At 36.1% G+C, this 25,716-nt stretch overlaps 3 protein-coding genes and 1 pseudogene across 5 annotated transcripts; 2 read left to right on the top strand and 2 right to left on the bottom strand.

Annotated features, from left to right (window-relative positions):
- The first annotated feature begins 1,717 nt into the window (after positions 1-1,717).
- LOC109014377 lies at positions 1,718-4,618 on the top strand. The gene is made up of 3 exons (XM_018996821.2): positions 1,718-2,327; positions 2,863-3,194; positions 3,556-4,618. The coding sequence occupies exons 1-3, from the start codon at positions 1,877-1,879 to the stop codon at positions 4,348-4,350; spliced, it is 1,578 nt and encodes a 525-aa protein (XP_018852366.2). The 5' UTR covers positions 1,718-1,876; the 3' UTR covers positions 4,351-4,618.
- A 368-nt stretch (positions 4,619-4,986) lies between these two features.
- LOC109014378 (magnesium transporter MRS2-5-like) lies at positions 4,987-8,740 on the bottom strand. Its single transcript, XM_018996822.2, has 6 exons — positions 7,868-8,740; positions 7,607-7,677; positions 6,270-6,398; positions 5,853-6,197; positions 5,439-5,486; positions 4,987-5,339 (listed from the first exon to the last, which is right to left on the bottom strand). Exons 1-6 carry the CDS (start codon positions 8,331-8,333, stop codon positions 5,109-5,111), a joined length of 1,290 nt encoding a protein of 429 aa, XP_018852367.2. The 5' UTR covers positions 8,334-8,740; the 3' UTR covers positions 4,987-5,108.
- Positions 8,741-9,151: 411 nt separating this feature from the next.
- On the top strand, positions 9,152-14,289 carry LOC109014400. 3 transcript variants are annotated; one of them, XM_035684466.1, is made up of 6 exons: positions 9,152-9,264; positions 9,662-9,747; positions 11,044-12,187; positions 12,539-12,697; positions 12,941-13,101; positions 13,775-14,289. In XM_035684466.1, exons 3-5 carry the CDS (start codon positions 11,133-11,135, stop codon positions 13,095-13,097), a joined length of 1,371 nt encoding a protein of 456 aa, XP_035540359.1. In that variant the 5' UTR covers positions 9,152-9,264; positions 9,662-9,747; positions 11,044-11,132; the 3' UTR covers positions 13,098-13,101; positions 13,775-14,289. The 3 variants fall into 3 exon arrangements, with proteins under 3 accessions (XP_035540359.1, XP_018852410.2, XP_018852412.2); XM_018996865.2 differs by having other exon boundaries at positions 9,152-9,747; positions 11,131-12,187; positions 13,775-14,215; XM_018996867.2 differs by lacking the exon at positions 12,539-12,697 and having other exon boundaries at positions 9,152-9,747.
- An 860-nt stretch (positions 14,290-15,149) lies between these two features.
- LOC109014408 lies at positions 15,150-19,622 on the bottom strand (annotated as a pseudogene).
- Positions 19,623-25,716: the final 6,094 nt, after the last annotated feature.

Raw genomic sequence — 25,716 nt, 5'->3', positions numbered from 1 at the left:
TATCAAGAAGTTTTATAATCACGAAAAAATTTTATAAAAATAAATTTATAAATTGACGTGACTTCATATAATATATTAGATTTAATTACAATAAAAATATTTTTATAATCTAATGTAATACATCAAATCACGCTAATTTTAATTTATAAGTTTATTTTTATAGTTGAAGTGCATATTAAATCATTGATTTTTCCTTGCCCTTTTTTTTAATTAATTGTTGAGTATACACGTGTAAGTGAAAAAGAATTATCCCTTAGCATTGGAAACGTAACACAAGTGTTGGATTTAATGTTAATATAACAATTTTAGGCTAAATTAAGACTTGCCATTCTCTTTCGTATATGTAATAATTTTTTGCTTTGACACTTAAAAAAAATACAATTAAGCATGAATTATGAAGCCAAAGTAATAATAAATAAAAATTGCATCACGTCCCCATTGTTTCTATTTTTTTATAAAAAAAAAATGAATAGAAATTTGATATTTCTTATCTAATTTCTAAAGTATCTTCTTCTTAGTATTTATTGAGTCATTTTATTTTAATTTTTAATTTATCTTATTTACATATCTCAACCCTCCACATGTAAAAGGAACAACATAGCCATCCGGTTTTCGACATTAAGATTTAAAAAATAAAAAATAAAGACCAAAATCTCCTATCATTTGTAATTACTAATTTAATAAAGAGGAAAAAAAACTTTCATCTTGTGAGCTCTGATTCTCTTTGACTTTCTCATTATTTTAATTTTTTTTAATTTTATAAAAAGTATTGTAATCACAAATAAATTTTATAAAAATATTTATAAATTAATATAATTTCATATAATACGTTAAATTTATTTTATTATATAATTAATTTTACAATCTAATATACCATATTAAATTATGTCAGTCTGTAAATTTATTTTTATAATATTTATTTATGATTAAAGTATTTCACTTATTTGATTATCACTTTTTTAATAAAGAAAAAAAATTATTAATCTTATTGTGACTTGTTATTTATCCATTTGCCTTTTTTTTTTCTCTCTCGTATTTATTACACTTTGAACTCTTTTTATTTTCACTAGTTAATTGTGAAGTTTTTTTATATATAAAAATTGCTCTTCTCGGTCAAGATTATGAGAATAATTCTACAATATAAACCAAAAATTTTAAACAATTAGGCTGGATGTTTAGTTTAGTTGAATTCTTTATAAATAGTAATAAGTTGAGATAGTGAAATGTCTGTGAGATCTATTTAAAATAAGTTTATATATGTTTAGATATTAAGATAAATTTAAATGTATTTATAAAAAATAAAAAAATGTTATAATTTTTAACGTAAAAAATTTTTGAATTAAAATAAATTTAAGAATTTGATGTATAGATATTAGAATAAATCAAAATTTGAGCTGAAATCAACTGAGACGATAGTAGTAAAGGACCAGTCGACTTGACTACAGGTATTAATAAGAAGAGTAATTCTACATACAACCGTGAAGTGCGTAACTGTTTTGAAAAAGAGTGAGATCCATTATTAAAAATTAATTTTTTTCATATGGGTCTCATGTTTTATTCATTTTTTTCAAAGCGATTACGCGGCAATTACGCAATTCACGGTTGTAAGCATATTTTCTCTAATAAGAAAAAAAATATCTCACATTTTTATCTCACGTTTCTTTTTTATTATCATTTTCAGACCCTCATTTCAGTCCAAACAGTTGCAGATAACAGACTGACGTGCGTTGTTCCTCCTCAGCTGTCTGGTAATTGGATCAACGTCTCTCCTTTGTCTTCTGTTTTCTTTCTGTTCGGTTTCTCTTTCTTTAAAGCCAGACTCCAGACTACAGAAATGAATTTGAGGCCCTGAGGAGGCTGAGGGTGTGATTTTTACATGTCAGAAGAGAAGGAAGCAATGGATTTTTGGGTTGTTCCCGCACTTTATGGTGCTAGCTACATAGCCGAGTACTGGTTTTCTGATAAGGAAAACGAAGGAGCTTCGGAGAATTCCATTTACTTCCAGCCCGGTCCCCGTAACCAAACAGGAGGAAATCTTCCTTCAGATTCTGCAAATGGCAGTTACGATGAGCGTGGTGATTTGTTAATACCAGAGGTTTGGGTTGGTAGAGGTAGCAGAAGCAGGAGGCCGTTTAGGGGTAGGTCTGTTTGTGGGTATTTTGTAAAGCCTGGGGCAGTGAGTCCTTCAGAAAATTGTGTAGTGACTGCGCTGCTGTATAGAATGGAAGAGTATTATGCGTACACTTCAGTTCAGTCACCAACACCTACAACCTTGGCGGCAGCGACGCCTCATTTGGTGTCGGATGGGAGCCTGACAATCAGCAGAGGTAGTAACAGTTCCAATGAGGACATGCACATGCAAATGGAGAGTAGAAAATTGAAGCGAAACATAGGGAAAACGGCACGTTCTAAAAAAATGATCTTTTCTCTGGTTTTGATTAACTTACTTTGACATTTCGTTTTATGTTTACGCTACTCTCTCTCTCTCTCTCTCTCTCTGTGATTAACTTACCTTGAAATGTATGATTGTAGGAGGTTTTAATTAATTTAAGTCTTTGCAATAATTAGGAACTTAACAAAGTAACCTATAGAGTTCATTACAGAGGGCTTGAACTTCTCCCTCCTAAAAGGATTAAGATTCGCCCTTTACACAATTCGGGATATATTACACACAAGGTACTTGAAAAATTAAACTAAATTTGGGTGGCCATGGAAATGGAAATTGTTTTTGAAGATCTACTGCTTTTTACAAGAGGCAATTTACATGTCCATCAAGCATCTTGATTTTCAAGTGCTTGGCTTGATACGTGATTGTATATCTCTTCATTTTCCTTTTGTGCTTAAAATATTTACCGTTATTAGGTTCACCCAATGGAATGCTTCTTTTCTTTCTTGGAATCACTATTGGAATGATGTCTACCATAGTTGCTCATAAAAGAGAAGCAGAAAAGTTAAATGACCAGCTGAAGCAAACTAAGCAGTTGGTTCAAGATTTGCACGAGGAGATTGAGATGAAAGACTTGCTTACTATTAAGGTGCTTGGGAATAGGGACCTAGAGAAGAAACCAGATTATGGGAAGACAGAAGACTGTGTGGCAATAAGTAAAAGTGAGGCAGAGCTTGAAGCTGAACTAGAAAGGTTGCAATCAAACATGAAACCATCTAGCCTGGAGACAATATCCAACTATGTTGAGGTAATTATGCCCCTAAATCTTATCAAATTTGTATGTGAGCCTTTCTTCGTGCCCAAGAGCCTGGAGACGATATCCGATTGATTATGGGAAGGCTGTGTCCTGCCGGTTTTGGTGTCCTCTTAGACAAACCTCATTCGTTTTTGGCATACTCTTAGCAACTCCTGCTGTGATCTCGCCTTCAAGAAGAATCGTCTTCTCACGTTCCAGACCATACACTGAAATTAAACCAATGTGTGGTACATTTACCGTTATTAAGTAATTTACTGGTCCAGTTCAGATTAAAATTCTGTTTTCCTTGTAAACCACGAGAATTTACTTTTGTCTTCTGTATTACAATACTTCTGGATAAGTGTTTTTGCAGCTGGATCCCGACTTTGTGGTGGATGTTGTTCGCGGAGATTTGAGACCCATCAAGATCCATAGGCTATCTGGTGGTTTATCTGACTCAGATTCTGAAGGAAATGAGACCTCCACCAACCACACTCATGCTGAATACCGTGCAGTGTCACCTAAGGAGTTGAGCATGCGTCTTCATGAGGTGATTCAGTTGCGGCTTGAAGCACGCATCAAGGAGCTCGAAACTGCAGTTGAAAAGACCAGGAAGAGCTTGCTTTCTGTGGAATCAGAAAATATGATCTCTGAGAATGACTTGTGCATGGAAAAAGATTCTTTATTAACCAAAGAAAACCGAACCTTTATAGATGAAATCAATGACATGGATGGGCCCTCCGTTATAAATCTGTCAAAACAAGCCTCGGATACTTATAATGAGGCTGAAAAAGGCAATATCAGGATGGCAATAACAGAGGAAGAGGCTCCACTAGACACGAGTTTTGACAGTTACTTTACTGCGAAAGAATTGAATCCTTTTGACCAAAATCTGTTTAAGGACCAAATCGGTGATGTTAGAGATAATGGGTCAATGTTACAATATGATATAAATGGGGACAGATGGTCAAGCAATTCAAATCATGACCAGATCAGGATTCGGGAAGAGAAGACATCAAGGAGCTCAGAATCAAATGATATATGTGAGAGTGAAGATGGCGATGAGCTGGAGAAGTTTTTGATAGAGCGGATCGTGGAGAAGACCAGGCAAGGTTCTTCTGTGGTTTTGAATGCTCAAAGAATTATGTATTCAATGTATGACCAATAGTTCACATGATGAGAGAGAGAGAGAGAAGAAGAAGAAAACATGTATAGTTCAATCATGGATATCACTGAAATTTCTTTTAACAATACATAATTAGAAATGCTCTGACAGATTTAATATTGCAACTGAAAAGGAGAAATTTCTATAATCCCAAGATGTTCTATCAAATGTACCGATGGAAGTTTGAGGGTGAAGTTTAAAGACGGTCGCACAACAGGTGTTTGTGAAAAAGTCTCACACACCGTGAGAGTCTATCGAGAGCCTTGTATTTTATATAACATGTACAGAGAAGTATTTTGTACAGAATTTGTAACATTACAAAGTTTGAAAAATAAATTAAGAGGATTCGGTGGATGTGATTTCCATTCTAGTGTGAAATAGTAGCCGTTGGTTGTAGAGTTTCCTTGTGTAAAATTTGTATCGGTTGTTCTAGAGTCTGAGTCTAGGTTGCTGTTGACAATTGTCAATAAAGTTTATACTGGCACTACCTTGTCTGTGAAGGACACATCTTGGCTCCAAGTCAAAAGCAGCAGCTGCTGCCAAATAACCAACTTTAAGTGGTGATCAGATGGCCTAGCATCTACATAATAAGGACCAATGTACCCTTCCAAAATAGCACCATATACACCTTATGTTAGTAGGAAGCTACCATGCACTTTTAATGCTTTTATAGTGCTTATTATGCTTTTAATAAAATAGGAACGGGATAGTCAAAAGATTTTCTTGTGACTTTTAAGCTACCTAGTTGTCAAGTGCAAAATTTACAACGGGAAGACTTTCTTGTGCCGTAAATAAAATAGGAAAGATAAATACAAAAACCCACAGGCAACACCAGTAATAGCCACAACCCAATATAATGTAGATGGATAGTCAAAAGTCGAGTCTTCAAAATTCATTCCAAATACTGCTGTGACAGTAGCAAATATTGTAGCCACAAAGAGCGCAGCAGTAAGAAGCAACTGAGATTGTATGAGCCGGTTCTGAACATTTCCCTATTAATGTACATTTAACACATTAGTTTATATGTTTAGAAATTCAAATGAATGCGCGAAAATGCTACATAAAATCTGGAGGCATCAATCATGCCTTACCAGTTTAATATTGATCAAATCTTGAGTGTCATCAGTGTATTCTTTAAGCTGCATCAATAGAAGCAATGGAATTTTGATATCAGTATCAGCAAAGTAAAGTGGCAATTCCTCCAAATCACTTTTTTGGAGGACCCTATCCCAATAACTAAGTGCCTCTCTTTCTGAGTATACACAACATAACATGCTCAAACTTTCTAAATTCCATGCAATAAGGATTAATGATATGAATTCTAATATGCAAGCTGATCGGTTAAGATTAGAGACGTGGCAAAGTCACTCATAAGACATAAGGTGATATGAGTAACTTACTGATTTTCAAACTTTAGAGTTTTTAAATAGCTGCCATTTGTTTTGAACCCAAAAGAAACATAAAAGGTCAATACATGCTTTACAGGGAGTCAAAATATCTCATACCGTTAACAACTTGCTCAGGGTATTGTCAACAGTGACAAAGTATGCCTCAAGCAACATTTCTAGTTCTTCAATGTTTTCCCCACCAGGAGATGAACCCATTGAGCTTTGATATTTGCTCGAATACATGATACTACTAACAGCCCTTTGTAAAAATGGAGCTCTACTGAAGGCCCCCGCAGGTGAAACAGGAGAAGAATTTGAAACCTCTCTGGTCCCACCTAAAGTATTAGTTGGTGCACGAACATCACTTAACAGATAAGCCTCAGACCTTTGTTTCTTCTGAGTCAGATACATCTCAGCCATGTCCCCATCATCATCCATAAGATGTTCTATTTCATCTCGGATCTGGAAATTTAATTTAATTTAGAACATGAGAAGCATGAAGATATCCAAACATGAAAGGCCTGACAAGTTTACCTTCTGAACCCGCTGAGTCAAGGCAAGGAGCTGGCCTTTGAGTCTACGCACACGTTCTAGATTAAGGGTACTAATAGATGTTGCTAACTCATCTAAGACAGGATATATCTCCATTTCCAGTTCTTTTACCTATCAAATCCAGAAACTTCTTAGTGCAAGGAGTTGAACTGGCAATAATGTTTCAAGCTTTGGTTTGTCAGGTAGATGTTCAAAATCTAACATTATACAACAAATGTACGAGTAAATTATGTTTTGGAAATATTTTGATATAACTATCTATTCTTACCCACTTAATAGCTTCTAGAAAACCCTGTTTGTACCAAGCCCACCAATCTTATAAAAATGCACGTGAAATAATAAGCTTGCGACATTGGAAGCAATCCTATAGGTATAGTTTCAGTACTATGTTGTTTTCCTACTAAATTGTTATGTTAAGAAATGTGGATGTAATTGACAAACTTTTAACAGAAAGCAAGAAGCCAATTAGATTTCAATGGTGGAGAAGTCTTCATATAGGCACAAAGGAATGGAGATTGAGGTTTTGTTGACTGTCTAAATAAATATGGATAACTTGAATGGCTAATATCCGATCAGTGCATTCTTTCCTACATGCATGAAATGCATCCAACAGGGTTGGCAAAACCTAAGTTGAAGACAAAGTTATTTGACTAATAAAAGAACAACAAATGTTGATCTGGATTCAATCCGATCCAAGAATGCAAACCTAGTTTCCACCTAACATGAAGTAAGTTAGATTATCGTGTATATAAGGCCTCAATACATGTCTATTTAGTTTCAAAAGCCTATGCCAAGCAAAGGTTGTATTAAACTAGTTTGCACACCCCCATATTTTAAATTATATTCCACAAGAGGGGCTTGCTTATTTTAATCTTTAGGGAGATAGAAGCCCTTATGCTGGGTTAAAGTCGGTGCGTCAAACCAACCATAACAATCAAAAGTAGCTAAGACTGATCGTGGCGCATCCCAGGACCACGGAATGCAAGTCTAAGTGGTGAAAGATTGGTTAAAAATTCTCATCAGAAAGTATAGTGGACTATCAGATGGACGAAAAGTGCCATACAACCAGCCCACCTTGTAACTCTTCTGGCTCATTAGCATTCCAAAATGGTCGCATCGAGGGGTGGATTTTAAGAGTGCCATTAGCATACCTATCAGATTTGGAGACAAAAACCAAAAAAAAAAAAAAAAAAAAAAAAAAGTCCAATGGAATATTCTTCTGAAAATTAAAGTTTAAGAACAAATCCGACACTATAAAACTGGATTCCTTCCCTATCAAGGACTTCCATAATTGTTTGGCAAGTGGTGCAGATTGTTACCTGAGAATCAAGAGACATGCAAACTAATTCCAAAGCCAGCTCCAATGCCCTAAATTCGAAAGGCAGATCCTCTGAATCAAATTGGTTGACATTGTAAGCAATCCATGCAGCATTTAATTTTGTAAACTTGAAAGTTTATAAACCACCGTAGCATTGCACGAGCATCCTTTTTCGGCAAGAACTTAGGATGGGCTACTGAGGGTTAAAAGCAAATATTCAGTTCAATTCAGTAAACAACTTAGCTTGGTATGCTTTTCTTACCAGCTTGATCTACGTTTGTCTGAAGGCGTTTGCACAATTCTGACTTGTACTGAAGAACACATTCATCCAAGGAATTCATCAGGATAACCTCATCAGCAGTGATTATACATCTGATCTGTTCAAGACTGACCACAATAGCCTTCTCCCTTCCTAATATTGTAGAAGGATAAATGAACACAGGGTCTAAAAGTCGGAGATCCCCAGCAGGCAAACAACAATGTGTCATTATAGTAGCCTTGTCGAGCTTCAAAATCTTTGAGTTTCCATTTTTATCAATTTTTATCCAAGATCGACTTCCATGACCTCTTTTCTTCAATTCTGCTGTAAGACTAGACTCACGACTTCCAGACCCACGACTTCCAGACCCACGACTTCCAGACCCATCTAAATTAGATCTATTGGTGTTCCGAGAAGATGCAGACTCAGGAAGATCAAGTGGAAGAAAAGGATACCGTGATTCTTCCATTAGATTTAACTTTTTCCGGCTCTTCTTCCTGATTGAAGAAAAGTCACTCTGTCCACAATCTTGCTTGCGCAAGAGGGTCACCCATAACGTTATCCATTTTCTTTCTTCGTTTCTGAAGTAAAACCTAAAAATTAGAAGCGTTGTATATGAAAACAAAAATCAATTGACTAATGTGAGAATTTTCGTAAACATCAGACTCGAGGTAAGTAAAAATGAAGGTTGTAAATGTGAACCAAATCCCCAAAAACTATCACTTCAATGGAGAAGCAATCAACTATGACTGGTTGATACAAGCATCCATCAGAATGATGAACACATGAAAGGACGTTGCTACGTCTACAGAGAAATCGAAATTCTCTACCACACACTTCATTTTTTTTTTTTGAAGTATTGACATAATATCACGTGTCTTGTTAAAAAAATTAAAAATACAAATACAAAAAAAGTAGAAAGAATCTAGGGTTTAAGTTTTCCATTTTTTGCTTTGAATATATTTTTTGTATTTTTTTTAATAAATGAAATACATCAACGGGACAAAGTGAACGTATAATCTAAAAAAATATTAGGCTTTAAATTGTTTTTAAAAAAAAAAAAACCACAAATCAATATTATTACTAAAGTAAAATATATTTTGTAATAGAAAGAATTATTATAGTTTAAGATGGCATATCAAACTACATAATTTTTGTAAACTTTATTTTTATAAGATTACACCATTAAAACAAAACAAAAACAAAAATACAAATAAAAACGCACCGTATAATCCTCTCTCTTCGCCGACCGACCCAAACTGAGAGTAGTTAAAAAGAAGGCGCGAAACGCAGATATCGTTGGTTTCGGGCTGGGGAATGGAGCTGAAAGCGCCGAAAGTGTCGCAACGCCTTTCGTCGCTCAGATATTTCCCAGACACAACCCTAATGTCTTCCATTTGGTATTCTTTTGGTTCCTCCGTTTTCTTTCCTTTCTTTGACCATATTTATTTGGCGAAAAAAGCAAAACAACAGATTTGGCAAAACAAAAACCAGAAAATTTTACGGTTTCAGGTTGTACGTTTGTGCTTTCCCCATCATTCAAATTTGATTTCAGCAACTTTCTCATTTGGGGTTGAACAATCTTGGGTTTTATTTTGATCCAACAAATTATTCTTTTGTTCCCCTTCTGTCTCTCTCTCCGGGGTCTCTCTTTTTTTCTTTTTTTTTTTATAAACTCTCCGATCTCTTCTTTGTGATAAAGAAGAAGGAGGTTTTTTTTTGTGTGGATTTTCGCTTGATTTTTTATGGCCTTATTTCCTTTGTTGAGTTATTTATCATATTGATCTTTGGCTCAAGGGGAAGCTTATCATTGCCGGTGCCGCTTCCGGCGTTTCGATTTCAGCGGCAAGGCATTGGATACCGCAAGGCTTTTTATTATTGAAGTAGGTTTCTTCACGATCACATTTCTCGTTCTTCTTTTCTTGTTTGATTTATGAAAATACATTGCGCTGTTTCCTTCCTCTTTCTTTTTGGGATCAGACACATTAATTTCATGGTTGGCATTAATTGATTTTGAGATGCTTCTCTAAATATGAAAATGTTGAATTGAAAAGTTAAAAACTAGGCCGATAGAAAATGCATATAAGTAGCATTATCTGGGTTTTAGAATTCTGAACATGCCAAACGTTCTAGTGACTCCTAGAACAGGGTTACCAACGGTTAGTTTGGAGCTTCTGATCTGAGCTAAAACAAAGTCAGCTTGTTGAGTAGAAAAAACGGTGATGTTTAGCTTTTTCTATAGGAAAATTAATGTAATTGACATATCTTATTTCTTTGTTTTTAGATTTTAACCTTTTCCTTTGAATGGAATATACTTGCGACATTTTTCTCCATGAACATACTTCGACACAGGTATGTTCATGGATGATGTCGTGATTATATAAGTATGTTTGAAATTGATGAGAAAGAAATTCTTGTCCATTATCGGTTCTAATGATTTTAACGGTGCTGTTAAATTGATTTTGGACAAGAGCAAAGAAATGCGTTAAATGAGTATAAGCTTTAGATTTAAAACGCATAAGATATATTCAAGTAGTGCGGGAAAAATCATCAACAATTGTGAGAAAATAATGAGCCCCATACAAAGAAAGGGTATGATAGTCACCCCAAATATTATAAAAAATGCGATTAAAACAAGAAACATTTGTATTAATATGATTAGAAAAATGTAATCTTGTGTGCTTAGAACAAGCATAAATATCACAATCAGAGAGAATATAGGGAGAATTAAAAAAAATTGGGAATGGTTAGAGGGATCACCTAGACATTGATGTCATAGGGTCTTATTAGCAGTGGGTTGAGCAGCAAAAGCCAGAGGAGGGTCGGGTCGGTACACGTAAAGCCCATTGCATAGATCACCCGCTCCAATTTTATCTCAATGAAGCATGAATTTCTCGTATGTACATTCTCTTTTGTGTTTAGGTGTGTATTACTAAACAAAGTGCCTCTTGGGTTCATTAATTTTCTGGTTGTCAATTGAAAAGGGTTATCCCTTTATATATTTTCGTTCTTTCTTTTTGAAGTTGGTTAATACCTGGCTTTTGATGTGTGTGTTCCATTTAGCTAGAAATTCTTCTACTACCTAATTCCTGATGAAAACTGTCGTTGTATCATGCATGTGAAATCCTTGACATGCTATTTAATGTTCCTTATTTTCGCCCTTTCATCCATTTATGCAGTTGACTTGCAATACTTCACTGCAGAAGTAAGAGCCGAAATTCTAATCACACCTTTGGAACCTTAATGTCGGTAATTAATAATTTCAGTTATGGACTTGGAGCATGGTTGCCTTAGCAGTACGCACTTGGGAACACACCCAGAGATTACTGAGGGAAACGGAATAAGTAAGCATTCTGAAACACGTCCAGAGGTTCTTGAAGGATGTGGAGGAAGTGAGCACTTCGAAATAAATCCATTTCTTATTGATGGGAGCCAAAGCATTACGGATGCTGAAACGCATTCAATTGAAATAGACAGGACTGGGAGCAGTAGGCATTCAGAGACACAGGCGAACGTTATAGATGGAAGTGATAGCTGTCAAGAGGATCCTAGTAATGAAGGCGATCCACATGCCCTAGCCAAAAGGTTAGGGCCTTCTTATTCTTCAACTTCATCTTCATCACATTCGTCATTGGAATTTCTCTTCCAAGGAGATTCAGTTGTAGCCTCCAAATCTGGACAATCCACTCCTTCCTTCCCTTCACCTGAAAAAGATACCCAACTGGCATTCCAAGATGAAAGTGAAGTTTCCAGCAACATCTTTTCCAAATCAGATGAGCGTGACAATGATGGTCCAGATCCCTTATCGACATCTCAAGTTCCTGAGATAAACCATGAATCAATGGTGCATGGTACGTCACCAACACAATCCCCTCAGGTACAAGTGATGAATCGGTCAGGAGGATACGATCCTAACAGAATTCCGTCTTCTGTGTTTGCAAGAAGTAAGTCCACAACGCCAATGGAATGGAGTGTTGCTTCCAATGAATCATTGTTTAGCCTTCACATAGGGAACGCTAGTTTCTCCAAAGACCATGTGTTTTTGTTTGGTGATCTAAAGCCTGAAGAACTGATAAAATCGGATGAGTTGTTTGCGCTCAGCCCAACCTCTCCACTTCCAGAACTGGGAACTGACAAAAAGAATATCAAGATAGCTCATGATTCTGAAGCTACAGTAGTGGCTGATGAGATCGTTAAGGATTCAGAAAGAGTTAGTGTGGAAGCTCAGAGTGAGGAAAAGATGTCACCTCCAGTAGTTTCCTGGAATTCCTCTAGTCTCTCCCACCGTTCAGATGAGAGTGTAGCCTCATTTGCTTTTCCCATGTAAGTCTATGTTTATTCTTTTAATAGTGAACACTACCAACATTTTCATGCACGTTTTCTCTTTCCACATTGATGATTTACTGTGAACTTAAAGATGGATGGATATGCATTTTGTATGCATATTACGTAAACGGAAGTGTTTCTGTTTATACCCAGTTCACTGAAATCTGTACGTTTGATGACTCATCGTGTGTAGGAGTCGCAAAGATATGCCTCTACATTGAGGTGAATGCATGCTTGATTGCTATATTTTTTTCTACATACTACACGTATGACACCTATGTCGTACTTTCGGGAAAGTTACCAAGCCTAGTACTCTGTCAATGAGGAATACCCTTTTGTGTGATGCAGAAAGAAGAAATGTGCATGGACTTTGTGCTACTGTTCTAATTGTAGCTGGGCGTTCCACTACTGTACATGGCCAAGCTGCTACTGTTCAAATTGTAGCTGGGCGTTCTGCTACTGTTGGAACTGTAGCCGCAAAAGACTTTGTTGTCATTCTTCTACCATGTACGTCTCTATTTCTTTACCTACCTTAATAACTGCATGAGAAGCATCGATTGAACACGCATTTATTCTTTACCTACCATGTTTGTTATGATGGTTTGTGTTCCTACTTCCTAGTTAGATGCTTGATCTCTTTTCTGGTTTCTTGATCTTTATGATTTCCTAATGTTACTTGGCTCGTGGTACACTCCATGGTTTCTTTAAACTATACAATCACATTGATTTAGTCTGCTGTAATTGATGCAGTTTGGCTGGAGGGGAAAGGAGTGGTCGTCTCAAGACAGATGGAGGGAAGCGGCTTCAAGAGCCACCAGCCCCCAAAGTGACTTCAAATTCAACATCCAAATGTTGTTTTCCTTGCCTTTTTTGGCGCCCATGGTGCTTTCGATCTCATTGTTGTTGAGCAAGTGAGTGCTACAAATCCTTGAGGCCATTTGTTCATATGTCTATTAATCTCTAGGTACTTAAAACAGAGGAAAGAATGAAATCTATGCAAAAATTTAATTGGAAGTCTTAAAAGGCCTTCGAGATGCGAGGGCCCAAAGTTTGTTGGACTTCTTACCATGAACAATTAAATAATATCTTTTATTCTAGTCCCAGGTTCACATATGTCTCTCTCTCTCTCTCTCTCTCTCTCACACACACACACACTCATATGGGTCTCTACATATGGTTCACATATGGCTCTTTGAATGAGGATATGTTATTTGGTGTTATCCTATTTGCTGCATTTGTTTAATATTGAGAAGAAAGCGTTAATGGAGGCATCATTTGGTACTTAGGCCTATGTCTATTGGAGTTTAGATTGTTAAGAGCATCCAGCATGTTACTCTGTTTCAATCTTCGATAGAGCAATAAAATTAGTTTCTGATATACACATGTTATTTGAATTAGATTGTATTGACCTCCTTTAGTGGGAAATGCATTGAATTGGTTAATTACATAGTAGGTGGAAATGAGAAGATGCTTGGAGTTAAATGCAATGTGATAGTACATATATTTAGGTCCCCCGTCAGTCTGCATTTGGTCTTGACGCTCAAGAAACTGAGAAACTAAAGCCTATATCTTGCTTTGTCACAGAAATTTGTAAGTAAACAATTTCAGGCCTTCCCTTTGCACATGGGGCAGTCAAGTGGGCAGCTCATGTCATCTACAGAGATAGGGCACCCCCATCAGATCCCTTGCTCTATCCGGAAGTCTCGGGCAGTCTGCATTTTGGTGTGGAAGCCACAATATCTCGGCTAATTCTACCAATATATACTCAAATATAACAGAGAAAATTCCTTTGAAAAACTGTCGTCTTCCCTTGGCCGCTGCTGCATCAGAAAGTCGAATGTGCCAACTGAATAGGAAGGGTCACCCCATTACTAGAAATACTTAAAAACTTTATCTGTTGCCTCTTCTGAAGGAGTCTGGTTTGCTTTTTTAGGGGATTTTTTTTTCTAACCTTACATTAGCAACTTTGAAGGCAGTATTGTATGTATGGCTAAGGGGGATTGAGGATTATGAAAGATAAACTCCTTTGAGGGCGTTTTGGAAATGAATAATAGTAATTATAACAAATATATATAGAGAGAAGTGAATTTGAACAAGCACCATCAAGATTCATCGACTTCATACAGAATCACCCGGAGAAGGGTGTATGCATACAATTTTCATTTCTTTTAATAATTTCCAATCATATAATGTTTGTTTGCAGCAAATAAGAAGAGCTAAAATCATTTTTGCCTCGTTTATTTTTACAAATGAGATGAGATTAATTGATATTAAAGTTAAAAATTAATAAAATATTATTAGAATATATTTTTTTATATTTTATTAATTTTTAAGATTTGAAAAAATTGAATTATTTATTTTATTTTATATAGAAATTTAAAAAAATTGTAATAATTAGATGATATAAGATGATATAAACTTAATTAAAAAGAAAAGAGTTGTGAAAACAATCGAAAGTCAGAATCAAATATAAAAAACATCTCACAGAAGTCAAAATTTCTGTATAAGTATATTTTAAAATAAATAATAAGGAAAAGCAGAGCAAAGTAGAAGTCAAAAAAACAAAAGGCGAAAGTCAATGTCAAACACCAGTAACAATTATAATTAAGATCCTAGGAAACCCCCTCCTATCCTCTTGCCATGGAGCAACGTTGACAGTGCACCATCAGCCAATGGATTAACCCCGATCGAGATTGCATCCATAACTTCTGCTTCAGACATTATCTTAGTTCTTCTACCTCTAATCATCTGCTGCTTCAGTCACTTGTGTAGATGTAATTATAGAAAAACCTTTAATTTTTTAGCTTTCCCCTCCCAGGCAGCATAGGAAGCATCAAGTGTTTGTACGTAATCTGTGCATTTGCACCCAGTCCCAACTTTTGTTTTCATGAGGTTGTTGTTTGCATGCCCCTTGTCTCGGTTCATTTTGCATTAATATGCCAAACAGAAGTGATAGTGATTGATTACTTACTTTATAAAGAAGAAAGTAATGGTAAACTCATGACCATGGAATAATCCCTAAACCCTTGAAAACAAACAATGAAAGAAACCACCAAAAAACAAATGTAACCACAAATAGACAACTTTCCTCGTGTCTTTTTTCTAAGATAAGCTAGTAGATATAATCACATAACTCTCATCATCATCATCCCCTTCTATGGGAGTCAATCAATGCCTGCAATCTTATGCAATAAATCGGAAGCGCCATCTTTACTTTCGGGAGGATAGAGGAGCAGTAGCTTCCTGGTAACGGTGAAAGGTTCCGGTGAAGTCTGTGAAGAGTCCATCAATACCAATCTTGTTTATCCAGAAATCATATTCAGCATAAGGATCTTGGTGGAAGTCAAAGTGCAGGAAAGAATTTTCATTTCTGAATGTATATGGATGCACCTGAAATGACATGAAAACAACATAGCTTTAGAACCCCTTATAAACAAGCCAACCTTCACCAATAATTTAACTAAAAAAAACTGTATGTACCTGTAGGCCACGAGCATGAGCTCTGGCAACAAGATCAGTAACTCTATCCAAATAGTTATTTCTTGGAAAAACAATTGTATCCTTCCAGGGTCCAATCCCCACCACATACTTCTTTATGTAATCAAAATACATATCCGAAGTAATATCCCAGTATGACTGCACAAAATGTTTATTGAATTAGGAAACACAATCAGAAAAACCCAAGCAATTGCTAGAAAATGTTGCTGCATGAAGCACCAAGATAATGCTTTTAACCATGACAACACAAGGTAATTATGTAGTTTATGCAGAAATGTCATGCAACTAGAACTGCAAGGAACAGGATGCAAATTGCCTTATTGTCATAACTATAACTGAACAGGATGCCATACATAGGAACAGGATACTCAAATAATCTAATCAATGAGGTCAGTAGGTCATGAGTCCAGAAATCACCTAAAGGATAACTGAACAAACATCTCTGAACATTGACTCCTGTAGAGAATATTGTCTACTGTATTCTAATAAAAATGGAAAGCATTTTTCTCTTATAAAATTAAGGCACCAATGGCAAAAGAGGTCACAGCTTTGAGCTCTCCTGCCAAATACACCTCTAGCTCTCGTGTGCATTGATTGTAGGCTTTGCCATTGTAATGCTACTCATCATCATATGATGTGTCATTAAATGATTGGTGGCTATTTATTATATTTCATTTGTGAACCTCTCATCTAATGCCACGTAATGGGATGATGAGAAGATGATGAGAAAATGGATGATGAATAGATTTTTTCTTCCTAATATAATGCAGACAAAAAAAATATCACCTACACTGGGAGTTAGTGAGAACGTGTTTATGAGATGAACAAAAGAAAATCAGATTTGCAGAATGAGGAAAAAGAACAAACCTGATTGGTATCTTCTGTTAGTATTGTCACATCATCAATTAAGAAAACTTTGGGCAGCGCGGTGAGGTTTGAAATATATACGAGTGAAGTTGGAGCAAAGGACTGGATAAATGCAGGTTTCTTCAGCCATTCTTTTGACATATATGAACCGCTATATCCGTATTTCTGCAGCATCTCCACAAACTTATCTTCAAACTTCTTCCCATCTGCCCATTTGACCTGTTGTAAGAGATTAAACTTGAGAACTTGTGAAAAATATGGCTAAGGGACTATAAAGCAGATACTCTGTGAGATGGCATAGTTTCAGAATCCGGAGCATAATAACGACCACAAGAAAATCACTTGCATGGTTGTTGACAAAAACAGGATTTTTAATCTCTGGATAAATTCCAACAACTCTTCTTGCATTTAATGCAATTGAGATGTACTCTTCAAAGGTGATAATTGGGAATTTCCCTGCGAAAAAAACAATTGGAAAAGAGTAAACTTCATTTGATTAACTAGATTTTGTATACTTGTTTCATAGAAAGAAATTTTACAAATGCTCAGGATCATGTACATTGAAGTGGCTGGAACAAATGCCAACTTCAAACTATGTTTTGACAATGTTAGGACTGTCATTAAGCTCAGAGTCTCGGGGCACATATGCTTGACACATCATAACACCCTGATAATGACATGTCCTGGTGGTAAACTTGGATTAATATGTTCTGATAGATCAAGATCCTACCTACGTGCCTCCAATGACTGTTACAAAGTGAAACGTACCATTATATTGTTGATCTCGAAAACTGAACCGTTGCTTCGCTCCCAATGACTGCAGCTCTTCCAGTGTAAAATCAACTGCAGAGAATCAAAGTCATGACGAGTTATACAGTCACAAAGGAGTGAAAAGAGAATTGATGCAAAGATATTCCAGCATGCTCACACACGTAGATTCAAAATGGCATTGGCTATTACATCTTATACTCAAAATACACCCAACAATAAATTCAGCATAAAATAGAAGCCTTACAGTCGTATGGAAACATTCGAAGTCAACTGTGATAGAAGTAGAAAAAAAAAAGTTAAAAGGATTATCTTTGATACCTACGAACCACCCGGTCATGTTGACGCCTTGAACCTCATACGTTCTTTTTCTATCAGCAAACTCCGTATGGTTTGCAATATCAGTTGTGTCATCAAGTGTTACATCATGGTGGCATATCAGCACGCCATCTTTAGAGGCAAGGATGTCTGTTTCTATGAAATCTGCCCCCTCTTCAATAGCTCTCTGCAACGCCCAGATAATGTTTAGGCACTATTCATTCTTACTTAGAAAAATTACAATGCATAAAACGATAAACATGAACATAACCATCCAATGTGCAAATAAATTGATGATTGAACAGAAAACAAGGATGGCTGCTTGATAAATTATAACTCAAAATCCAGGTAACATGGAAAAAAGTGATGGAAAAAACAAACAGTGATAACCCCCCCCCCCCCCAAAAAAAAAGAGTATCTTCAGTAAGACATGTACCATGTATGCTACAGCAGTTTCTTCAGGGTACTCCCCATTTGAACCTCGATGAGCAACATTGTATGGACGGGATGTTTGTAGGGGCTGTTTATGACGATGAGCTATCGTACTTGGAAGTTGAAACAACGGTCTTCCAACACAATGCCCAATAAATAGAAGAAGTAGGAAAGTGACCAAGCCTGTCAAGCGCAACATTATTGTTCCTATTAATTTTCTTCGAGCAAAAAAGAGAGATCATAAACCAAGTAGTACTTTAGCCAACTCCAAATTAATTTCATGAAAGTAGAGAATAGATAGCTTTCGATTGATGGAATACACAAGCCCTTTTGAAGTAGTTCTTGATCAAGCACTCTGCCAAACTCAATTATACATATCTATCAATTCAGTTAAATTTGCAAATAAGCCCTCGTGAGCTGTACATGAATAGTACATTCAATCTTTTGTCTTGTTTATTTGAGTTTTCACGTAGAAAAATTATTCTCATCAGTCAATATTCACTACTCCACACCACATACTTTATGAAAAACGCCCTCATACCTTCTAGTTAAATAAAAAAAAACTATAAGTGTGTGATTTGAAAATAAATAATGACCGATGCATAAAATTATTCTTCCACTTAAGATCGATAAGCATGCACCAATGTAGAGAAACAATAACTAATGTTCCAAAAAGATAACTAATGCCCCCCAACAAAAAGAACATAGAAAATTAGAAAATTAATAAGCAAGGACATTTAAAAATGTAACTTCTATAATTTTATTATTTAAGGCATATGATCAATTCTAGATCTTCTCGATGGTCGATTTATTGACCCCTTGATGAGGAAAACTTGCATTCCTTTTATTTACGAATTAAATGTAGAATAGCTTGATATTTGAGGCACGCACAGACGCACTCGTATGTATATTGTAAAACTCACTAGAGCAAGACAAAAGTGCAGATTGATTTCCAGCAATATATGCAGTAACCCGACAAGCTTCCCCCCTTAAAAAGTACAAAGAAACAGGTCCCACTTCTTCGGATGTAAAACCAAACCGAGGATCTTGTCCAAGAATCACAGTGCAAAAGTCTCAAACATCTCTATGATCATGGAGTAGTGTAGCGTCTAGTCAGATGGTTATAATAACAAGTTGCTTAACACAAGAAAACTTGAATAGTTACAACTTTCATAGACTCAGGTATTGAAGAAGCCCATCCTCAGATTCCATTCTGAACCTCTGATAAAAATCGAACGATTCTCATATATAAAACAAATCATTGCACAAACGAAACATATGGCAAGAAAACAAAAACAAAACAAACCAATGCGAGTGAAGGACAAAGTACTTAAACAACCCAAAGACCGATTCCCAGCAAAAGGAACCAAAGAAGGCCCTAAGGAAGGGAAAAAAGAAAGAAAGAAAGAAAGAACAGATGACAGCCAGTCAGCAGACAGCCTCAAAAATCACAGAAAAGCAATAGAGAAGCGTAGATACGTACAGGTCTTACCAAAAGACGACGTCATTGCTCTCTCTCTCTCTCTGCCTCACTCACTCACTAGTTCGCTCTCTCTCTGGATACAGGAGATAGCGAACTGTTTCTATACTTAAATAGCCGGTGGAATAACTCGATCGAGGCATATTAATTATAAGAACTTGGAATATTCTTTCATGCAGAGACGTTATCGGCATTCTAAACGTCCGTCTGTTGGGTTTTGTAAATATCAGATAAATATTATCATAGACTTCAATCTTGACTCAATGACTAAACTTCAATCATTTCATTTGACAGAGTCAAATCATTATATAAGGATAACACAGTACGGTAAGTAAATATTGAATCAGTAAATATATTTTGAAACCACTCGATCGATCTCTTGACCCTTTGTGAATAATAAGGTGGAATATTCCATGCAGGAATGATGATCTTGATCGTTGTAATCCATATGATTCTTAGGAATGCTAATAGCTAGGATCGAATCACCTTCAACAAACTCACATGCATTTTACATGAGGTTGTTTATATGCAATCCCGTATACACACATACATACATGACGCATATACATATAATGCATATATATATATATATCATGTATGTATGTATATTGAAGCCTTCTACGTACTGCATATACAATAATACAATACAAAAATATTATAAACATTAATTTGAAGTACAAATATATATCAAGTAGAGGTTTATCATGACATACATGATGATTTATTAATTTAATTTATAGTATATTATATTTAGAGATAGATAAGAGTTTTTCTTTTTTAACAAAAATTAAATTAATATATTTATTGTTAAGTACTAGCTAGAAGGAGAATGTTATAAAGAACATAAAACAAAAATCATACATATTAAATCTAAAGAATTAAATAAGAGAATTTGAAGGACTCCCAAAGAAGAATAAAAAAAGATTACATGCATCCTAGCTAGGAGTATATATATGAGGAATTTTCAAAATCTTTGAAGGGGAATTTTTTTTTTTTTTTAATTCTTACATAGAAATAAAAATAAAACTTTCTATTTTAAAAAAGAAGGTTTTAGTCGCAGAGAATATCGTCTTGACTCTTGATAATTACTAATTACCATATATATATATCAAGTTATTAAAAATATATAAATAAATAAATAAACATCGGGGTAATAATTAATATGATATAAAAAGAGTAGTATGGGTGACCGCCTACGTCTCTACATAGAAATATATAATTAGGAGCAAAGGAATTTTAATATCTAGGCTGTAGCAGTAATTGATAAAGCCAGATAAACAAAATTGATAAAGCCAGTAGAGAAACCATGTAAACCGTAAACCGTACCGAACTTGTGGGTTGGATTCAGTATCAGGTTTGGTTCGGTCCAATATCAATTTTATTTTTTTTTAAATCGGTTAAAATTGATCTGATTTTGATTTTTCTTTTTCTAACACCAGACCGACCGGTTCATATATATATTTTAATTTTTTATATTGTATAAAATATTTTTTATATAATTGTTTATATTATATATAATTATATATAAAATAATTTTGTATTATATGATAAATTACTTGTTAATATAATATTAATTTTTAAAATCCTATATCACTATAATCTGCGGTATTAATAGTTATACTAATACTATATCACTATATATTATAATATACTATATTATATTACTATATTATATTACTATATTATATATTATAATATATAACTATAGTCCAATTATCATATACTACAATATATTATCACTATATTATTATACATTATAATATATTATATTATATATACTATATAATATATTCGAAAAACTGGACCGAACCCGACCAGAACTAGTAACATTGGATGTAATGATTTATGGGTGTAACCGGTGCGGTATCGGTTCTTCAAATCTCAAAGCCGGTATATACTGGTTCGATTATAAAATATGTCCAAAATTAGACCGAACTGAACTCATTACACCCCTATGAATGGCTCACGTAAATGGATTTCCTCTCCTTCACAAGCTCATTGGGCTTCGACTCAATACCCGGCCCCAGAGTCCAAATTTGCCTCTAAAGTAAGTTGCCCATAAGGAAAAGTAAGTGATGATGACTGATAGGACAGACAGGTCTAACATCGTTCGGCCATGTTTCGCTCATGGGGACTTATACAGGGTAGAATGGGAAAAATCGAGAACCCTTAATCCTCTGACATGGGGACATCGATGGACCACCAAAGGTAAAAGAAATTGGGAAACCACGTCGCATTAATAGCACCACTACTCGAGCTACATGCTACATTAATCACATCATTGCAAAGGCATGTCGTATTAAAGAACTCTGACAGAAAGAGCAATACAAAGCACATGGACTTCACAAGGGCAGACACAATCTATCCACCCCCCCAGACTCCCGCTATAAATAGCAACTTTCAGGTACGAAAAATGATCTCTGATCTCTAGACTCTATCACTTATTTACGAACTTCCAATGCACTTTACTAACTTTGGCATCAGAAACTTCCCGGCCTCAAGACCACCCTCTCCCAATTGCCTTCTTCTCTATTTTCGTTGGCTCAATCTTGAAGACCTGAATTGATGGAACCTAATCCAAATGCGTACAAAACACGACGTTAATAGTGGCGCCTTCTGTGGGATACGTACCTACAACCACACGGTACGAGAAAGGTTCGCGATCGTCATCATTTTCTTGGGCAACGACTACTTGGGCCGAATAAAGAGTACCTCCACAGAAGGGCCTCCGAGAGGAATGGAAAGGTCTTCAGAGTCAGATCTGACGGGAGAAATCCTCTAGGGCTTTTTCCCTTTCCCCTCCATCGCCGGGCTGGGGGAGCAGCTGCAGGCCCGGGATGTGACCACCCTTAGCGGGAAGGCCACGTCGAAGAGCAAATTGGGCAAGGGGCCAAATACCGACGAAAGTTGTCTTTGACTAGCAGAGCCTCCGAAAGAACGTTGTCCTGATTGGCCTTCGCCCAAGCACGGACGATCTCGATTCTAAGTGTCTCGCCCGGGATGACGGTAGGACGACAACCCTTATCACCACCCACAATCCCCATATATCGTGAACAGGGAGCCTGTGCCAATTGCCATGGCCAACAAGGAACTCTCATTGCGGCATTGTACTACGACTCTAGTAGAACCAACACCTAGACTGGTCTGAAGCCGTAAATGTGAAGGCCTCGCCTCAGAAGATTGTGAGTGAGGAAGAATTCACACGCCATGAGATTCGGGTAGTCAGTCACGGCCTCCTTTAATGCACAATGCCAGATGATGCAGCACAACACAATGATCCTTCACGCACTAGGAAGGAGCTGAGTAGGCACCAACTCAAGAAAATCCGACACTTCTCGCATTGGACGACAGAAGGGCAACATGAGGCCACAAGAGAACATGGCGGGGTACACCGCAATCTTGGAGGCGTAACCCTCAGAATCTATTGCCCCTTCGGTAGGAAGAGGCACCTCGAGTTCCACCATCCAAGGAACCCTATAGGTATCTATCAACAACTTTAACTCAACGAAAGTCACTTCCAAACACCATGAGAAACCAACAAACTCCTTTAGAACGATGTGTCGCCCTAACCATTGGCGGCACGGACAATGTCGGAAGGTCTAGCCAATCCAGAAGGATGCGAGGATTCTTTGGGAGCCATTAGCAACCAGAAGGAAAGAAGAAAAACCAGAGGAAACAATACAATGAGAAGTGTTTGAAAGCAGAAAAGAAACACAGGATACCCAGCAGAAGAGAGAATGGACAAAGTAACCCATTGCTAAGAAGAAATGAGGCCTTATATAGGCAAGCCTAACGGTTGATATCCCGAGGTAGTAGGAACCCACACACCCCGCTAAGTACCAGAATCTCATAATCGTAGCAATTCCAACAGAGCGTATCCAATGATGCGACATGGGAAATAAATAACTGCATGACGCGAGTAATGACGAAGGGACTAAAGGGGCACCATTTAATGCAGAACAGAATCATCAAAATACAGCCATGCAAGCTAGAGACAAACCATTGCCAAATTTAATGTAAAGACTAAAAGGCTACTTGGATATAGCTGGGGAGCAGGAGTGCAACAGGTGATTGTCAAGAAATCCCCCTCCCCCCCTTCATAAGTCCACTGGGCCTTGACCCAATACCCAGCCCCAAGGCCTAAATTTGCCCCTAAAGTAAGTCGTCCACAAGGAAAATGAAAAGTAAATGATGATGGCTGATGTGACGGACATGCCTGACATTACTCAGCCACGTTCCGCTTAAGGGAACTTGTAGAGGGCAGAACGGGAAAGACGGAGAACTTTTGATCCTCTAACATGGGGACATCAACGGACAACCAAAAGTAAAGCAAATCGGAGAACCACACCGTATTAATGGCACCACTACTCGAGCTACACGCCACATTAATGACGTTGTCGTAGAGGCACACTGCATTAAAGGATTATGACAAAAGGGACAGTACAAAGGACATAGACTCCACGGGGGCAGACACGATCTGTCCCCCCTGAGACTCCTGGTATAAATAGCAACTTCTAGGTACGAGAAACGCTCTATGATCTCTAGACTCTCTCATTTATTTACAAACTTCCAAGGCACTTGACTAACTTTAGTATCAAAGACTCCCCGGCCCAAGGCCGTCCTCTCCCAATTGTCTTCTTCTCTATTTTTACAAACCCAATATTGAAGATCTGAGTTACTAGAATCTAATCCAAATGCATACGAAACACGATATTAATAGCTCAAATACTGCTAAATTATCTTCCAAAAAAAATTGTTAAATTGATCGTACTTATTCCGCTCCTGTCTCTCAGTCTAGTTACACCAACCATGGATTCAAACTGATTTTTCCTTTTAAAAGAAAATAAAAAAAGAATTATTCATATTACAGCTTGATACTTCAAGAATTTACAAATTTGGACTTTGTTTCTACATTTTCCTTGAAGTTTCTCGGATTTGATTGGATGATAATAGACCTTTCAACGGTCTTTTGACCCATTTAACAGAATTATTAAACTCTCCTATACTGAAAGGCTTATAATTTTTGTTTATATTTTGAAAACTGATATTTGCAATCTTAGTATTACTCTTATATTTTTATTATTTTAAACTTATTTAGTTATTTTTGTCTAAATTAATGGCGGTTTTTACTTGAGTAAGCTGATACTGAAACATTACAAATTTAAAAGAAAAAAGTTTCAAGCTGCATTGTCATTGAGTCAAAGTTTAGAGAAATAATATTAGCAATTATAACGTAAATGAAATTTACATGAAAAAATTAACAATTTTGTTACATAAAGTCATTTACATATTTTTTTGCACACTCCACTAATATGGCGGAGCTCAGCATTTATTTTATATTAAAAAAAGTGACAACCAAATCACATCATAAAGTATACAAGGAGAAAAAAATTAATTTTTTAATAATAAACTTCACTCTTTTTCAAAATAAGTATACAGCGCTTGCACAACACAACACTACTCATGAATTTATTAACCCAAATGATTTTGTATTGTGTATATATCATTACTCAATGAAAATACGGTGGCTTAGTGCATGCATTTACACGGCCATTTTTTTGTGGTGGCCAGAAAATGGCCATGCCGTCTAAGCGTGGTGAAAAAGAAAAAATCTATAAAACTTCTTACTATTCACACAATTTCCACACACCACATTTTTTTTAATTTTTATTATTTGTTTCTTTTATCAAATATTTAATATATGAATAATGAATAAAAAAATTGAATTCGTTTAAAAAGAATAAATTCAAAAAAAAAATTAAAATTTAAAAAATTTAAAAATTTAAAAAAATGTGATGTGTGAAGGTTTAAGAGGTTGTGTAGCATTACTCGGAAAAAAATGGCCACCCCGACCAAGTGGGACCAAGGGTGGGTGCTAAATGGGAGTAACACACGCCCAATCTGTCTTCATCTCACGTGTCCAGCAGAGTCATCTATGATAGTTAAAGAGAAGACATAAGCGGGGATTTTCTTTGTAGGAGTAAGTAACAAGCCATGGCGTTTCTGAGATATTCTTGACATTTTTGCTTTCATTTACAGTCACAATTCTGGACACCTTTCAAGTGTCTACTACTGGCACAATAAAGGAAATCGTAATCTCAGGTAATTACATTACTCATTTTCCTTCTATATGTTCATAAATGAGAGTAGGGGGAGGGGGTTG

The sequence above is a fragment of the Juglans regia genome, chromosome 13, assembly GCF_001411555.2.
Source record: "Juglans regia cultivar Chandler chromosome 13, Walnut 2.0, whole genome shotgun sequence".
NCBI classification, from domain to species: domain Eukaryota; kingdom Viridiplantae; phylum Streptophyta; class Magnoliopsida; order Fagales; family Juglandaceae; genus Juglans; species Juglans regia.
The sequence above is the reverse complement of the archived record's forward strand: the minus strand, read 5'-3'. Positions and strand labels throughout refer to the sequence as shown.

What these genes read in the sequence shown, in the direction of transcription:
- LOC109014378 (XM_018996822.2), bottom strand. Translation starts at nt 8,333, where the DNA reads ATGGAAGAATCACGGTATCCTTTTCTTCCACTTGATCTTCCTGAGTCT. An exon ending in CCCTGAGCAAGTTGTTAACG is followed by an intron (nt 5,487 to 5,852) that starts GTATGAGATATT and finishes CTATTGATGCAG; the next exon opens with CTTAAAGAATACACTGATGA. An exon ending in ATTTGATCAATATTAAACTG is followed by an intron (nt 5,340 to 5,438) that starts GTAAGGCATGAT and finishes GTACATTAATAG; the next exon opens with GGAAATGTTCAGAACCGGCT.
- LOC109014377 (XM_018996821.2), top strand. Translation starts at nt 1,877, where the DNA reads ATGTCAGAAGAGAAGGAAGCAATGGATTTTTGGGTTGTTCCCGCACTT. An exon ending in GAGCCTGACAATCAGCAGAG is followed by an intron (nt 2,328 to 2,862) that starts GTAGTAACAGTT and finishes TACCGTTATTAG; the next exon opens with GTTCACCCAATGGAATGCTT. An exon ending in CAATATCCAACTATGTTGAG is followed by an intron (nt 3,195 to 3,555) that starts GTAATTATGCCC and finishes GTGTTTTTGCAG; the next exon opens with CTGGATCCCGACTTTGTGGT.
- LOC109014400 (XM_035684466.1), top strand. Translation starts at nt 11,133, where the DNA reads ATGGACTTGGAGCATGGTTGCCTTAGCAGTACGCACTTGGGAACACAC. An exon ending in GCCTCATTTGCTTTTCCCAT is followed by an intron (nt 12,188 to 12,538) that starts GTAAGTCTATGT and finishes TGTGTGATGCAG; the next exon opens with AAAGAAGAAATGTGCATGGA. An exon ending in TGTTGTCATTCTTCTACCAT is followed by an intron (nt 12,698 to 12,940) that starts GTACGTCTCTAT and finishes TAATTGATGCAG; the next exon opens with TTTGGCTGGAGGGGAAAGGA.